At 39.4% G+C, this 18,032-nt stretch overlaps 1 protein-coding gene across 3 annotated transcripts in view; it reads left to right on the top strand.

Annotated features, from left to right (window-relative positions):
* ksr2 (kinase suppressor of ras 2) overlaps positions 1-18,032 on the top strand; it is a 168,192-nt gene that overhangs the window by 139,060 nt on the left and 11,100 nt on the right. For 2 of the 3 annotated variants that reach the window (XM_017705063.2, XM_037531480.1), the window contains exons 19-21: positions 40-174; positions 5,963-6,092; positions 7,934-10,246. In XM_017705063.2, the coding sequence (XP_017560552.1) occupies positions 40-174; positions 5,963-6,092; positions 7,934-8,080 (412 nt within the window). In that variant the 3' untranslated portion in view covers positions 8,081-10,246. Of the gene's footprint in view, positions 1-39; positions 175-5,962; positions 6,093-7,933; positions 10,247-18,032 lie in introns of those variants that run through there. The other variant, XM_017705064.2, reaches the window with a different exon arrangement.

The raw sequence follows: 18,032 nt of genomic DNA, 5'->3' as shown, positions 1-18,032 counted from the left end.
TCTCTCTCTCTTTCTCTCTCTCTCTCTCTCTCTCTGCAGTAGGAGAGAGGATAAGTTGAGGATTCCCAGTGGTTGGCTGTGTCATCTCGCCCCTGAGATTATCCGTCAGCTCTCTCCAGAGACAGCAGAGGACCAGCTCCCCTTCTCCAAACAGTCTGACGTCTTTGCCTTCGGGTGGGTCTCCCTACTAAAGCGTCCTCATTCTGTTCACCACCCACTCACAACAGTTTTCCTTTTCGCTTTCAGGGAGTGTAGAGAATCTTAGTGTAGAAAGTGGGGGGCAATGGCTGCACCCAAATCATTTTTTCCAGTTCTGTTGTTCTTGGAAGTCAGATGTTTTCGAGTCAATAACCCTGGCTTTCTATCTAAATGCATAACAGTGCTGCTCAAGTTTGTACAGCAAAACATCGGAAAAACCTGGAGAAGGAAAAAACCTGAATTGCAGATGCATCCAGACAGGTATGCTGCAAGATACAATTAACATTAAGCAATTAACCTCCTTCTGTGCTCTGTGGCATGTATAAAAATGCTGAGCAGGCCCAGTTGACCTTGATTCGAATTAAGCTGGCAAGGGGGAAAGATCCAAGCGACTTTGGATGGCAGGAGCTTCAGTCACAGAATCCTAAAATCCCATCTGTATTTGAATCTGTATGAAAGACATCAGTAAACAGATCTGGAAATGGTTTAAATAACATATTCAGTGACCATCACTGGTGCAATTAGGAAAAACAGAAGAGCGGCTCTTCCTGTCAATGCAGGACATAACCAGACTGTCAACAACAGTCTGTCCACAGAAAGGGATATTATAGAAGGGCTACAGTGCATTGCAGTACAGATAGGTCATCCTTCACCATAGTCTCCCCAAAAGGAGAGTGCAGATGCAGCGTATACCAAAAGAACAGTACAGGTCTAAATGCGTGACCCCTATAGTGGCTGTGAATGGCTCTGTAATACTGTAGGGGGTATGGTTTGGGTCTGTGTGTCCCCTTGGATGGGTCATTGTAAGTCAATGCAAAGTATTCTGCCTAATCACCTTTATCCTTTGAAGAAACTAATTTCTATCCTCATGGGATGACATATCATAACAGAGCCCCCAGGGAGGGGTCACTGAATGGCTTGATAGATATGAAAATGATGTAGATCATATGGCACACAGTCACCGGATCTCAACTGGGTCAAACACCTATGGGAGACGTTGATTTGTTGGACTTGTTGGACAGCTCTCTCCACTACCATCAACAAAAGATTAATTAAAGGGATATAATTTGGAAGAATGATGTTCCATCCCACCGGAGACTCATAGAGTCTACATCAAGGTGCAAGCTGTTCTGGTACGTCGTGGCGGCCCAACACCTTACTAAAACAGCTTGGTTTTTCCTTTAGCTTGTCACCCATCTGTAGACCCTCCCATCCTTTTAGTGATTGTTGGGAGAAGCAAAAAAACATGCAACAGTCAACACACTCCAGAATATTACAGCACTCTTTAAAATCTTTTAGTATTTTATATTGAAATGGTATAATTTAACCTGTATTCAAAATAAGCATGATTTTTCTACAGTTAATATGAGGAAGGGAAGTCAAATAAAGTGCTCTTACTTTTATTTTGGTAGAATATTAAGTAGCATTGTGGCTTTAAACTAGACCTGGGTGGAATCTAAAATAATTAGCATGGTATTTTCTTCTTTACAAAGTGGGATTATTGATTATAGATTATGGATTATAGTCTAGTTTCTTCTTTGCAACAAGTGCAGTTGGCCATAAAAGTGCACAAAATGTCAAGTTAGTTGTGAAAAGTTAGGAAAAGTTGTCTATAATACTGTTGCATGGAATAAAAAACCTTCCACCCTGATTTAATGTAAAATGATTGTTGATTTGTTTTGCTGTTAGCTTATCATCATCAATGGCTTTCCATCATATTGGTCAAAAGGTAAATACTTTTGATAACTGTGAAAGCACTTGCACGCTTCACACATTTAATGTAGAAATAATGCGGTGATGGGTCACAATTGTAAGACCTTGCAAATAATGCGATGGTTCATTGAATTTAGTTTATTATTGCAAATTCCTGAAGAGACTGTCTTCTTCTCATAACACTCTCTCAGAACAGAAAACAACAAATATGTAGTAAAAAGTAATATGAAGTAAAAATAAATTATGCACAGGGAATTGACCAATTCCACTGGGACATCAGTGTTTATGTCAGTGAACTTAGGCAACTCAGGAAATTGGGATCTCACTTTCCAGCTTTTCCAGAATCTCAGTTCTTAGGTGACTGTGATCTTGTGATTTGCATACACAAAGCAGTGCGACATAAATGCATGGAACACTCTTCTCCTACAGCTAGAGAACTCAGAGAGAAACAGAAAAGAGAAACCAGAGCTTGTTGCTTGTTTTGTTGGCAGAATTTCAGTTTTATTAAGAACTCTCAGCACGTTTGCAACCCTGAGTCTGTTGTATTCTCCAAAGTTTGCTACACTGATTTATACAAACATCATCTGTTTAGTAAAGATCTCATTTAGGATACTAAACCACCTCTCTGGGCCCATAGTGCTGTCTTTTAGGCTGATGAGCAGTTGCCCCAAAGTGGTCAATTAAATGCACAGGGCCAGGGTCAATTTCATCTCAGAACGTTACGTGGCTGGGAAAAACCATCACGGAAGGTCTGCAAATGAATTTGGGTTAATGAACTGGAGTATCATTTCATCCCTGAACTGACTGAACTGACCCTGAGTCTGTCACTCACCATTAATTTGGCTCCTTTAAATGAGGGAGGCCGGAGGAGAATGTGCAAACAGGAGGAACTGCAACGCATTACAGACACTTTGTATGAAAGGCAGTGCTTGGGAGCTGAATTCAGCTTTTTGTTGCCAGTTTAATTCCCCTTAAGATGTCCCATTGGAGATGCTAATAGCTCATTAAGGTTGCTAGTTTAGCTTTCATTAGTTGGCTAATTCTATCCTCTAGGTAATAAACTTTTCTTGGTGCTTCTAGATTCAAGCTTTCAGCTTAAACTCTTACTGAATTCTCCATTGTCACACAGCATTTGTGTGACATTACATTACTGACATTTTGTAGATGTTGCTCACTCACAGAGCAGCTAATATTCTAGCTTTTTTGTTCAAGTTTGTTTTTTATGGTTTTATGCGCAAAAATGAACATAATAATTCATTTTTACATTTTTCTAACCTTTCTTTGTACCTTTATTCCAAGGTGTTTATAAAACTGGGCCTTTAAGAGTGATATATGTAAACTACCATTGTTTCAATTGGCTGCCGTATTATGTCTTAAAAAGCAGTCTAGATGGAATTGCATGGAACAAACTGTTAGGTCTGGACCAAAGTCCTTAGAGACTGTTGGAAAAAGAGCTTCGTCCTCCCATCTGATATTTGCATATTTTGGAAGGCTGCAGTGATTTGTTTGTTTCCTGACAGCCATAAATAGCACAACATTTAATTATTTTCTGACATCTTCCACTCTAATACCGCTGCTACAACAACTGTAACAATACTTCTTATGAATGAGTGAACTAAGCTGCTATAGGCTGAATAGCAAGTTGTATTTAAATGATCTAATGATTGTGACATCACAATCATCATGAATTTAAACTGGGCTGTTTTTGTAGCTCAGTTTTCATGTATGGACTAGGAAGTGAACAATACAAACTTAAGCAATGTTTACATCAACTCTTTCAAGAAAAAGCAAAGGAAATTTTCCGCATATGGGCTTTTGATCTTGAGTTAACACTGTTGGACTGCTGGTCTGTCCAGAGGTGGCATTTGTGGGTGTGTATGTGTGGCCTGCCCTGCTCGCTGCACTGTGTGGGTGCACTGGCGGATGAATAAAGGATGGGGGGATGGATGGGTGGCTGGAGAGGCGCGGGGATGCTGCTCTGCTGCCTCCTAACACAATTGCATTCTCAGCTGTTGCCTCCATATGGAGGATCTGTGGCTCTGTCACTCTATGGCAGCCGGACCAAGGCTCGTGTAAGCTCCCCAGCTGGTCAGAGCAAAGTGATGTTACCTAGAGGTGACCCCACAGCGCTGTTCGCTTTTTTCCACCTCTCTTCTTCCTGTCTATTTTATAACTGTGCTGTGTTTATCTACGTAAATGTCTGTCAGAGTTGGCGAGGGCATTCTCTTGAGTCAAACTCCCACACTAACGGCTGGAAAATACATGATTTTGTATTTGTACATGTTACATGAACTGTAGTGGGAGGGAAACTTGGATTCTCAAAATGTTTTTAATGTAAATAGATTAAAATATTAATATTAATATTATAGACTAAGCAGATTTTTTCAGAGGGAAACAGTGTCACATGTAAATATTTGTGTCAGTGCTACCTTGGGAATGATGCCATAGGCCGCACATTCTATTCCCCTTAGGGATGTTGAAAATAAATGATTCACATATGCATTGTGCTTCTCTCTTGACTCTCGTGATAGAATCTCTTGTGATTGATTCACAAAATGTCATATGAAATAAGAATTATGCTTCCCTTAGAGTGTGACATCAATGCTACTAAACGCTGATGAGCAAAACCACAGGAGAAAACGATGCTTTTCAATAAATGACTTTAAAATACAATTTTCCAATTTCAGCTAAACGACACAGGTTAGCAGAAGCTAAATTTCACAGGTCAGGAGACGTGCCCTTTTCAATGAGCCCTAGATCGCATTGCTAGCTTTCATGGAACTGGAGATACAGACCCTGGAATCTTGCAAATTTGTATCCAACTTAGGCGCACCCTAGGCAGCCTTGCCCAGCTTGCCTCACCTGCGGTGGAGGTCTGGAGAGCCAAAAAACTTTAGAGCACCTATTTTGGTCAAAATAAGTACCTGACTTTAAACTTTACAGGATAGGATGTTATGCCCCCCTCTCCAACGACGCTTTTTACTGTAGTCTTCAGGAAACCAGACTGATGGTCAATATCTGATCTTTGAAGGACTGTAGATTGGTAGAGAAACAGATCTGTAAAGCATAGACATGTACTTTCCAACGTGCCCAAGATCACATTGCAAGCCCTCAGGAAACTGGTGATAAAGACCCTGACATCTCCAGGCTTCTCACCTGGTGTCTTCTCTGTGGAGCCCAGGTTGTTAATGTCATAATCACATAATCATCGACTAGTTGAGATCAAGCTTAAAGCTTCATCGCCAAGCAGTAAAATCGACAGGTCGACTAGTCTGTGCAGCTCCTAGTAGCAGCCTGATACTTCTTCAGCAGGTGGCACTTTTAGCATGCAAATTGCTTTTGTTTGCATCTTTTAAAAGGAAGAGCACCCGCTAGCAATTGCGCTTTCAGTGTCAACTTTCAGTATGAGATAAAATCAATAATCCCAGATTTTTAAAGGCTGAATCAAATCCTGAGACGCCTAGAGATTCCTCCCAAACTTTTGATCAGCAGTGTAGTTGTCACTTTTCTCAGGTCAGTTTTCCTCAGTTTAGCTCATGCTAAAGTATATTTCATAAGGATCCGAATGTTTCCTTTACAGTGGTGCATGGTTGTAGCTTTGAACTCTCATCGACGTTTCTGTCTTTTCCCTTTTCCAAGCAGCAGTCTTTCTTTGGACCCCCAGGGTACAGGCGAGGAGAGGATTTCTTACTTCAATAACAACACTTGACTTTCTGATTTTTAATTAGGCCTAATTAGTCCTTAAATATGGTGACGGGAATTTCAGCATGCCCTCACTCTTCAGAAAGCCAACATATTTCACTGAAGTCAAGTGCCCCTTTGGAGTCTTTAATCAATTATTCTGAACGGCTCTTAACCATGATGGCTACACCTACGGTCCAGGGAAGTGGCGTCCCAAGTGCGTTCTGGGTGTCACACACACTTCTATTTTTGAATTTGGAATCATGAGGGTCTGACATATGTTGCAGTGCTCTGTGACCTGAATCTGCTTAAGAGTGTGCTACACTTTATATGCACAGTCTGTAATAACTGTCCACTCTCTGTGTTCCAGCACTATCTGGTATGAGCTGCATGCGCGAGAGTGGCCTTTTAAGAACCAGCCGCCGGAGGTGATCATATGGCAGGTGGGCAGTGGCATGAAACCCAACCTCACTCAGATCGGCATGGGCAAAGAGATATCCGTGAGTATGCACAAAATACACAAACTCTCATCCGTGTTAATGTGATTAATGTTTTCCCTCTTCTAATCATCTGAAATCGACACAAAAAGGTGTTACTGATTAGCTGATCAGTTGAATGAGGTTTACTTAATGACGCATACTGGTGAAATCCTCAGAGCTGCGGCCCAGGTGGCAGTTTATCACTAAACCTCCAAATCAGCCAGTAGAGAAAAAGTTGTGACCTGAAAGTCATGAGATAAAGCATCTGAAGATCATTTTAGGATGACATGTCATGTGGTCCAGTTTAGTCCAGTATTGAATGAGAGTGAGTCCAAAATGAACTGAAAAAGCAGCAGTGTAATACAGTTAGCTCCATAATTAATGGTGCCCTTGGTGGGTAAAATAAAAGGTCATTAAAAAATGTCTTCAAGATAAATTAGCTACATCTCAAACTGAGATTTTGAGAGAAACCTAAGAAATTGGAGAAAGCAAAAATATAATTCACAATTAGTGGCACCCCTAGAAATTCTTATGAGCAAAATGTAACTGAAGCATGTTTCTGTTTATATTTCATACAAAGCTATATCATTTTTTTATATACACTCCACATGAGTGCTCAGGAACCATCTGAAGCTGGTCATAATTTCTTTTTGAATCTGACTCCTGGCAGAAATCTCCAGCTCTGAATAGAAAAAAGTGAGAAGATTTACTACTTTGGTTTCCTTTTGAGGAGAGGACCTGATGCTCTCTGAGTCTATAAAACCATAGAACTGTAGACTTAATATTATAATATGAATAGTTCTGGTTTGAAAATCTGAGCCACATTCAAAGCTGCTCTAAAATACTTGATATGCACACATTTCACTACACAATTATGTATTTGAATTCCGTATTAATGCGGCACGTTATTAAAAAACACTGGAATACTGTTTGTTGCTTGGCAGCCTTAGCCTACAGTTATTGAACTACATTACATACCAATTATTGTTATTAAAAATGCATCTATAGTATTACTTTATAAATAATGAATGAAGAACATATCAGAAATTCAGATGTCATTAGTGAAATTACAAAATACGTCTACAAGACAAATATACTAATAGTAATACTAATAATCTTGGCCACTAACATGGTGTGTCTTTCAAAAACACTGTTAAAAGTACTGAAAACCTTAGGCTTTTAAAGGATTTGGGGAACATGAACCCCCCCTAAATGGCCAGGGCCCACCGGCAGGCCCAAGGTTTTATTACACACTTCTATAACCTAAGAATAGCTCAGACAGTTTGCATTGAAGTCCCTGTAGTTCCTGAATAATAAGGCTTAATATGTAATATGTCTGGGATATTAAGACATTAACAAAAATATTTTCTTGGTTATGTTTTAAAAATGATGTATAAGTTGTATCTGGAACATTGTTGCTTTTACAAATCAGTTTATGTAAATATCTATAAAGGCCCAGAAGTCATTTACAAGCATCTTTATGTTAGAAAAGAAGATATTAGTCCATAAACAACCATAACTCACACTCCTATCCATCCTGCCTTGACACGTCCATTAAGGGTGTAAGTGTGACTTGGCAGAATTTATTAAACTTAAGGCAAAAACAAACACTGCAAACAAAATATGGAGCAAATGACGCCATTCAGGAGGCTATGACATCACTTTAGATCAGCAAAGGTAGCCTGTAAGTGATTATAAATCATCATCTGATGGTTCAAATGTGTCTTACAAAGTAATGTTAGTATATTCATTAATGATGAACTCATTATTTCATGATTACTCAAGAATGAAGTAACAGCTAAAGTATGTCTTATAAACTATTGCTATTATGAAATGTTACTGATTGCTTTCCTCATTTTTAGGACATCCTGCTGTTCTGCTGGGCGCACGAGCAGGAGGAGAGACCCAGCTTCTCCAAACTGGTGGAGCTGCTGGAGAAACTCCCCAAACGCAACCGCCGCCTCTCTCATCCCGGACACTTCTGGAAATCAGCTGAGTATGTCAAATGAGCTAGGCTCTCAAAAACATTCAAAATGAAAGTCCTGGAGATGCGATTGGTGTTAAATAGGAAGCCGTTGTCGTGCACTGAGGTGCTCTAGTGAGGCACTGGTGAGAAACTTACACTGAGTTGCTGTTGGCTGCTGGATTGTACACGTACACTGCTGTATACATAAAGCGGTTTCGCTGACACATCGATTAGCTAGCGCACCCAGAGCTCATGTTCTTCTGTTGATTATTGTTTGATCATGTATGGGAGGTTTCTTTCTTGGCTTTTCTTCTCTGTTCTCTGTTTGTTTTCCTTTAATCTGTTGAATCTGTTTCTGTTACGCCAGCTTATGAATTTCTTTGTGATTAATTTCTCAATGTTATTTTTTGATGAAAATTTCTTCTTTTTTTTCAACCACATGCCATGTCATTCTGTATTGAGTGCATTTACAATGCATTTTTATGAACAAATGCAACTTGTTTTGATTCTGTGTGAGTTTTGTGTCTGTATTATTATTATTATTATTATTATTATTATTATTATTTTCGAAGCACATGTAGTCATGGAGTGAATGTATTTATTTTCGGATTTGAGAAATGTACTTCTTGAAGTTGTTTATTTATTTTCTTTCGGTCCAGTCACTGTCATTCTGTCTGTCGTGGATTTCCAGGAGTGCGTGTTGTTGGCATTCGTGCTGTCCTTCCAGTCGCAAAGCTTTACTTCTCTTTATTTCAGAAGCCAGAAGAGAATGTGGACCCTTCCTCACCCTTCTCATTGCAGAGTACGAAGCCATCCCTCGTACTTTTAGTTGCTTAATTATTTCCGCCTGCGTTCAAATGTCGGCAACGGCCGGCTCACCCACAGTTTTGCTGTAGACGTTCCGCTTGTAAATGTGGTTAATGACACTTGAATTGTATACTTAACTGTGACGAACCTGAGAACTAGCTGGAGTTAATGCTGTTTCTGAGCCCGCAAGGAGACGGAGAGTTAATCAGACCTTTTTTTTTTTCTTACGGAAAAATACGTACGAATGTTTTGAGACTATCTTAAAAACAGTGTTTGTACATTATCGTCTACCTGCACTAGCGAGAACATGCTATGTAGTACACTTCATAATCGCCATCTGTAAATTACACAGCACCTGTGAGTGTTGCATGCAAGTGATTGCGGAAATTTCAAAGGAATTTAATATTTCGTCGTTCGAACCGGTTATGAAGGTGACGTTAGCTACATATGGCTTAAAAAGAAGTGCTGCAGAACTGCTTTGGCCATCGCAGTGCCATACTCACTGGCTGTAGACAATCTGTTCACTCTATTCACAGCCGCTCTGTATAGCTCATAACCAGTTCCAGTGTCCGAACCGCTTATAGATCTATTGCTGCTGGGTTTTTTTGGACGTACTCGAGTCTATTTTTGGGATCAGATATTGTTTTGTGGATCATTTCTATTTGTACAGCTCACACCTTTAAAATGCATGAGAGGACCCATGAGGGATACCTGTCCATGTTAACTGAACCTCAGAACCACATAAAGTAGGGAATTTATAGTGTTGAAATCCAATGTCATCACGCATATACAGATATCTTTAAAAGTCATTGAAAATAACATTTTCAGGCCGCATTCAATTCTGTAGTATTATAGATGTCTTAGACAATGACTGTGCTATTACTTTATATCATATTCTTTTGGATGAGAAATGTGTGGAACCTGATTCCATCTTGGAAAGGAAAATGGGAGGAATTGGAGGAGAAGCTCGTTAGCAATCATTTCCATCAGCAGCATCAGTGCCATGGACCCATAGCTGTAAATTAATTTTCCCTCATCGAGACATTTGGGTGTACGCCAAATCTGTCCCATGATGAATGTATGAATTGTGCCGGGTGTGTCTTTTCTTTTCTTTCTCTCTCTTATTTCTCTCTTTTACATGGTCTTTTGGACTTTAATTATGAATTCATGCTTTTGTTCCATTGTTTTTTTTTTTTTAAACTCTGTGCACATTATTGCTAGTTTTGTTCAACTTTCTCCATGACTGAGTTTCTGTACTGTAGGTTGTAGGTGTACAAATGCTTGTATTTACAGATGCCTTATGGTTCACAGCTTAGTGACTGCTAGACTCATCACAAGCTCTTTCTTTGCACTCATCCTTTATGAAATACGACAATAAAAAAATGTTCATTTTGGAATTTTATTATGTTTTTAGTCATTTCTTTTATCCTTCCCTTTCCCCTTTGTTTCCCCATGTTTGCCATTTTTTGTTGAAAGGTACCGATATGTGTACTGATATATTACATTGTTTCTACATTAATGGTCTACTTGTTGTGTAACACCAAAATTAGTCCAGTCTACTTATCTGATAATGGGTTCAGTCCATTTGTTGTGTATTATCAGTTTGTCCAGCCTACGTTTTGTACCATCACAACTGGTCCAGTCTGCTTGTCCCATAATATCACATTTGGTCCAGTCTACTTGTCGCACAGTATCACGATTGGTCCAATCTGCTTGTCAGATAGTATCACAAAGGGGTTCAGTCCATTTGTCACATATCACAATGTGTTCAGTCCCTTTGTTGCATAACATCACAATTGGTCCAGTCTGCTTGTCGAATATCACAAATGGTCGAGTCTACTTGTCACATAATATTACAACTGGTCCAGTCTACTTGTCACATAGCATCACAATAGGTCCAGTCTGCTTGTCCCATAATATCACATTTGGTCCAGTCTACTTGTCGCACAGTATCACGATTGGTCCAATCTGCTTGTCAGATAGTATCACAAAGGGGTTCAGTCCATTTGTCACATATCACAATGTGTTCAGTCCCTTTGTTGCATAACATCACAATTGGTCCAGTCTGCTTGTCGAATATCACAAATGGTCGAGTCTACTTGTCACATAATATTACAACTGGTCCAGTCTACTTGTTGGATAATATCACAATTGGTCCAGTCCATTTGTTGCATAGTATGACAATAGGTCCAGTCTACTTGTTGTGTAATATCACTATTGGTCAAGTCTACTTGCCGTGTAGTATCACAATAGGCCCAGTTTACTTATCGGATAATATCACAATTGGTCCAGTGTACTTGTTGGATAGTATCAAAACTGGTCCAGTCTTACTTGTTACATAATATCACAGTTGATCCAACCTACTTGTAATGCAACACAATAGTTGGTCTAGTCTACTTGTTGTGTAATATCACAGTGGGTTCAGTCCATTTGTTGTGTAATATTTCAGTTAGTCCAGTCTACTTATCAAATAATTACACAGTTGGTCCAGTCTGCTTGTTGCATAACATCAACACTGATCTAGACCAGTTTGTTATGTAGCTTCACAAGTGATCCAGGCTACTTATCGCACAACACCACAGTTGGTATAGTCTACTTGTTCCTAATATCACAATGGGTTCACTCCATTTATTGTGTTATCAGTCCAGTCTATGTGGTATAACATCACTGGTTCAGTGTACTTGTCGAATAGTATCACAATAGGTTCAGTCTGCTTGTCTCATAATGCCACATTTGGTCCAGCATACTTGTCGCACAGTATCACAATTGGTCCCGTCTAATTGTCGTATAATCACAATGGGTTCAGTCTGTTTGTCACATATCAGAGTGGATTCAGTCCCTTTGTTATAGCACATCACAATTGGTCCAGTCTATTTGTCACATAATATCACAATGGGTCTTAGTATGTCATAAATTTGGGATTTTAAGGGGTTAAGGTAGACCTGCTTTACTTCGGAATATAGGACTGAAAGACAAGGAGGAGATAGGAAATTTTACATTAGCCTCAATGGAATAAACAAATGCACTTATGGGCGGAGTATGGATAGGTTCATTTGGATCTGTGCCATCAGCCACTACACTGTGTCTTATATTGTAGGTTAAAAATGACTAATTTGCAAGTCCTACGTGACTGTTCGTCCACCAGGACATGATAATCCTTGTACACTGTTATGTCTGTGAACTCATCTCGTTCATTGAAGTCCTCTTACATCATGTTAAAAGCGGGACATGAACAGCAACCACTCAGGCCACACTGTCATACTGTAATGTAAAGAGCTTACACTAACAGATCCAAACTATAACTGCTTACCTGATCCTACTCCAACACCTGTGTTTAGTTCTCCAGTGACACTGTTTCTTTGTTTTAATATTACCTCTTAGATGTTATAAAAATGGGGTAAACGTCCGCCTTAAGGCAGGGCAAGGAAAGGAAAGGCAAGTTTATTTCTATAGCACCTTTCATACACTGCTGTCATTGAAAAATGTAGTTGTTTAAAAAAGTAAACATGAATAGAAAAACATAATAGAAAACAACATTAAAACATAATTAAAAGATGATTAATACAAATATAAAGGATTAAGAACACCACTCATTTACTTGAAAGCTAAACCATATATGTACAAAATTTAAAACCATTTTTTCCAACTGTGGAATTAGACCTCTGCATTTAACCCATCTGTGCAGTGAACACACACACTAGGGGCCAGTGAGCACACTTGCCTGGAGTGTTGAGCAGCCCTATCCACAGTGCCCAGGGAGCAATTGGGGGTTAGGTGCCTTGCTCAAGTGCAATTCAGTCATGGATTGTCAGCCGAGGGAATCAAACCGGTGACCTTTCAGTCACAGGGCTGGTTCCCTAACCTTCAGCCCATGACTGCCACAAGCACAGTACAGAATAATGTTGCACACACCTACACGGAGTTAGGATAAATACACTGGAATAGCGGTCATTTTGTTTACACACTACAAAATGTCAAACTTTTAAAGGGTCATCTTGCCTCACTGGTAGCTAGTGAGTGAAACTCTGGTCAACAAGTTTGTGGTTTTCTGATGAAAATCTAACTAAATATTTTGGGGGCAAAATGATGCATTAGGCCTTTGGGGCTTCAAACTCTCTCCACCCTCCCCGATTTTTATATACTTTAGAAAATGCATGGATCTCAATTTTCCAGTGATGCAAAACTAGACCAACTGACCAAGGAAACAGGAATGCAGTCGTTTAGATAAAACTTCAGAAGTATTTAAAGTACAGCCATTCGGTAAATGTGTTTGGCTCATTATTTCATCAGGAGAAGAAATGAGAAAGAGGGGCAGTGTCTTACCCTGAGAGGCATCTTCCCACAAGTTAGCCTGCTATTTAAGTATAATTACATACACTATTTACATAATTATGTAAGGAATTACATCTACATTCAATATACATGCTGGGTCATCAGCTTTACGTCTGCACAGGTGATCTTTTTGATAAGAAACGAGTAAGTAACAAAACAAAAAAGCGTATTTTTTACCTTTTCTTTCCACAAAACAAGACTATGCACACAGTTATAACTTTATATTGAAATCAAATAGCAATAACATATCTTAGTAACATAATATAATTTACATAAAAGCACAAGATACTATATTATTGTGGGTTAATTTGAAACAATAGCAGTATGCTGGAGTGAGAATCTTCTCATTTAGCTACAGCAGCAGCATCAACACGAATAAGGCAAGCAAGTCAAACATTTGGGCCAAATGCTGACTCACAGCTGAAAGAGGCAGGGTGCTCTTTTTTTCTCTCACCGCCGGTATCATCACTCACTCCTGTTCAATTACGCTGGAGGGGCTGATGGCCTGATAACCCCAAGGGTTAAAGGTCTCAGTGCACAGGGCTAAACTCACTAATTGGTACCTCGTCTGGCCCTCGTTACATTCACTATTTCAGCAGGGGAGGATTTAAATTAGAGAGCGATTGATAAGCCGTTCAGAGCAAGGCACTGGAGATGCAGCTGGTTGGGTGGTGCATTTCATTAGAGCAAGTCAATGCAAGTGTTTTGAAAACAATCATAACATAAATAAAATGTATTGGAACAAAGGTCACTATTTTAACACATAAATGATGTTCAGCGGGTTTTTTTTTGTTCCTAACAAGCAGAGAGGTGCATTACCAATGTTACAGAACAATTCATTTAAAAATTAAACATTTAGTAGGGTTCTTGATCTGCACTCTTAAAAATAAAGGCTCCAAATGAGTTATTTAAGTTGATGCCATAAAAACACCTTTGATTCCCTAATCTTTTGAGTTTTTATACGTTATGCTGTATTGACTTGTGGAGACATTATAGAAGTTATTGAGAATAAACTAGACAGAGTTGTGCACTTTGAGGAGAAAGTTAGATTTACTTGAAGACGTCTTCATACAGAGATGTTCACAGGTCACCGGTTGGTTCCTCCCCCCACAGAAAAGAAAGAACCAATACCAATTGTACAGGGTGTAGTAAAATAGTCATAAATTTAAAAAATAAAAGTTTTATTCATTTCTGGATTATCTAAAAATCGCAGAATTCCCCTTTAAGTGGTTGGTTGATTAAGAGAATACCAGCTGAGAAAGTCGGTAGTGGGACGTTACATTGCTCCCCCCTTCGCATCCCAAAAACACACAATGTGGGTTAGCGTTCTCGGCCACGCATGTCGCCAATTTAACGCATCTCCAGCTTCTGAGCCCCCTTGTATCAGCCTCGTCTTTGGTCCTTCCCGCGCTAGCTCTGGCCCCTTGCCAGCCTCAGTGTCCGGCCTCCTCTTGAGAGCCACTGTCCAGGTAACTTCATCTGCAGGCTCTCATGGCCAGCTGCCATCCTCTAGCCAGGCTATGCCATTGAGCCTTGTTGCAATTCTGCAATCCCGTTCCTTGCTGCCCATATTTGCTGTGCTGCTCATTTCTTGCTGTCTTTGATTGGGCTCAGCCTCCTCCACCGTTTCACTTCTGGGTAATCTGTTAGGGGACAATCCTACTTCTGACACCAATGTGGTATCAACATAGATGAAGACGACTTTGAATCTATAACACTTTGACATAACACTTTGAATCTCTTTTATGAACAAAGTAGCGGAGGAGGGGGTCTGCTGCTCAGCACCTTCTAGATGGCTGGGACAGTGGGTAAGGTCACCCACAGTCATGCATCACAACCTGATGGTAGACACCCAGACCCACTAACCAGCTCCACAGCCCAGCACATAAGCACACTTGGAACACATAAATGCACTAATAATGCCAATAGCGCATCTATTACATTTTACAGTCTCTCTTACTTCGTGTTCAGTGTTATCTCAGGGTGCTCTGCATTTGCCCCTCCGCATGACCATTCCTCCTGCGTGTCCAAGGCCAAACTAGCCAGCAGCAGGATGCTGCAATACTAACTTTCAATCTAATCTGTCTTTCCTTGGTACTGCATCTGCAATATACAGTCAATTACCATTTACAATATTTTTACACATTTCTGTACTGTACAGAAAACCTGCTGACTGGAAAAACATGCTTATAATAGAAGCCATGCTAATAATGTCCAGCTGCTTAATTCCATAAGTGTTCTGTTCCATTAGTCAGTTTTTAATTATCTAGATTATTGTCTTGTCATTTGACTTTAGAACACAGAAGAAACAGACAGAGAATAGACTGAAAAGAACAGTTCACTGAAAGTTTCTATAGGAAACCAAAAGTTACTCTTCTGTGGCATCACCCTGAAGAACCGTATTGGACCATTCATTTTTAAGAGTGTAGAGGGTGGTTTTTATTGTTTTATTGTTTACTATGTGACATGTTTTCGATGTGTGAATCTTTAGAGCGATAGAAGCTCACACAGGAGACCAAGCATATAAAGGATAATAAAATACCACTCGATTGTCAATCAAAAGTGTGAGTATTTAATAGACACTGATCCAGGCAGGGAGTTGAGTGGTGCTGGGAACCAGAGTTGGGCCATTAGGCCTCATTTCAATTAACCACTGACATTTCAGCTGTTCAGATACAAGTGTATCCTTCCCTCTTCAAATCTCTCATGACTAGGAGGGATCTGGAGCTGGAAGGAGCTAAGAAAGAGGAAATAAGAACAGATGAGGAACCCATCATACGTCAGATTGAGAGACAAGTTGACAAATAAGGTTATAGCTACAAATGAGGTTAAATATTATGCGTCTTTATGCAGTGACTCTGAAAGGATTATTGCTGTTGAAATCTAGAATATGTTCTTTTATACTCTCAACACACGCTCAGGATGCTAAACTGTGATTCTGCCTGTTTGGGGCACTTCCATCCTAAAGTTATTGCAAAGAAAAATGTATTTTTTCCTGAGGGGAGCCACCAATGTCCCCACAATGTCAAAGTGTTCAAAATCTCCATCATCCTGGAAACACTGGTCCTCATAAAGAACTAAACACACACATACATATGCACACATTTTTAACCTCTGAGGACATTTTATTTTGCTCACCAGAAAGTTGAGAGAACAAAATTTTTAAGGTATAACTTTTTTAATTATTATAAATAAAACATTAAATATTTATGACATTAATATAATGTTTTTAACTATTTGCATTTCTGAAGTATTTTAATAGTCAGAGAACGCCCTTCATTTAGCAAATTTCCAGTCAAAACTGCCATGTACAAATAATTCATTTTTCAGGAGAGTTTTTCGAAACCAAACTTAAAAAATGATTAAACGCTACAGAGAAAATGGACCCCTAAAAACCACCTGCAAACCGAAACTGTCCCCATTAAATAAACAGCACTTAAAGCTTTCATCTTTGAGAGAGAGGAGAAAATCAAGCTCCACTCTTACTTCAGATCTGAAAACATGCACGGGTGCATTTGTCCATCCTTCCGCTGTGAGAAGACGACTCAGTGCTACGAGTCTAAAGGATGTGTAGCTGTTATTGAAAAAAGGAAACAGACAAAAAAGAAGACATTTTGCACTAGAACACAGAAAAAGGACATGTGAGATGTGTAGTTAGGTTTTATGGACTGATAAGCCTAAATGTGTTTGGGATTACTTTGGTCATAAAAGCAGAAAATTCAACGTCTAAGTCTGAACTTTGCAGGTATGGAAAAGTATCCCTGCAGATTTATTTGAGAAACTGAAAGCAAGTCTACTGAAAAGAATTGAAGCTGTAATATAGGCAAGGTAAATACTGACACACTAACAACTAATATTTTTATAGCATATTGTTTTACATGATTATTTTAGGTTATTTGTTTACAGCAGTTATTCTCTTATTCAAGCAAGGACTCTTATTGTGAAGGCAGGGCTAGTTGCCGAGCTGTGCCTCTGCATTAGAACAGGAAGAACTGTAGCAGTCGAGCGATGGAAGTGAGAGCAGACATGAGCTGAGGGTGGAATGAGCTGTTAGCCAGAAACTTTGTTTATATGGCAGACTACAGCTTTTAATAAAGCACAATGACTTGTGCTACATAAAATGCTGCATTACATTTAGTTGTTGAGTCTCCTGTGTAATTGTTGTGAAATATGTGTTTTATGGCACTGAAATATGAACAACAATTGCTTACTGGCCATTGACTGGAAGTGGTCTGGAGTGGTCTCTGACGTTCGCACACTCTTGGCGCACATACAGACCACAACCGACAGCTGTGTTTTTGCTTGAGTCGATTGTCTGATGTTTCAAACATCATCTTTTGTTGAACTCTTTTATTATCCCAATCTCAACATCTCTTTTCCTTCCATATTTAATTTCTCATACATTCTGTCTGTGTCTTACTGAGCAGGACAGGACAGATCAGGTTGTGAAGGTAAACTCAATTTATAATAAGAGTTTGGTGACACTTTATTTTGAGTGGTCCTTTTTAAATGAAACAAACACTCAACAGACTCTCAGTAACATGTCAAAAACATGTTAGGATTAGGGTTAGGATTAGGTTTTGGGTTGAGGTTAAGGTTAGGGTAAGGATTAGGGTTAGGCTTAGATTTTAGGTTGAGGTTAAGGTTAGGGATAGGATTAGGGCCAGGGTTAGGATTAGGATTAGGTTAAAGTTAGGGTTAGATTAGGTTTTGGGTTGAGGTTAAAGTTAGGGTTAAGATTAGGGCAAGGGTTAGGATTAGGATTAGGTTTTAGATTGAGGTTAAGGTTAGGGTTAGAATTAGGGCAAGGGTTAGGATTAGGATTAGGTTTTAGGTTGAGGTTAAGATTAGGGCAA

The sequence above is a fragment of the Pygocentrus nattereri genome, chromosome 20 (assembly GCF_015220715.1).
Source record: "Pygocentrus nattereri isolate fPygNat1 chromosome 20, fPygNat1.pri, whole genome shotgun sequence".
In the NCBI taxonomy this organism is placed as follows: domain Eukaryota; kingdom Metazoa; phylum Chordata; class Actinopteri; order Characiformes; family Serrasalmidae; genus Pygocentrus; species Pygocentrus nattereri.
The sequence above is the reverse complement of the archived record's forward strand: the minus strand, read 5'-3'. Positions and strand labels throughout refer to the sequence as shown.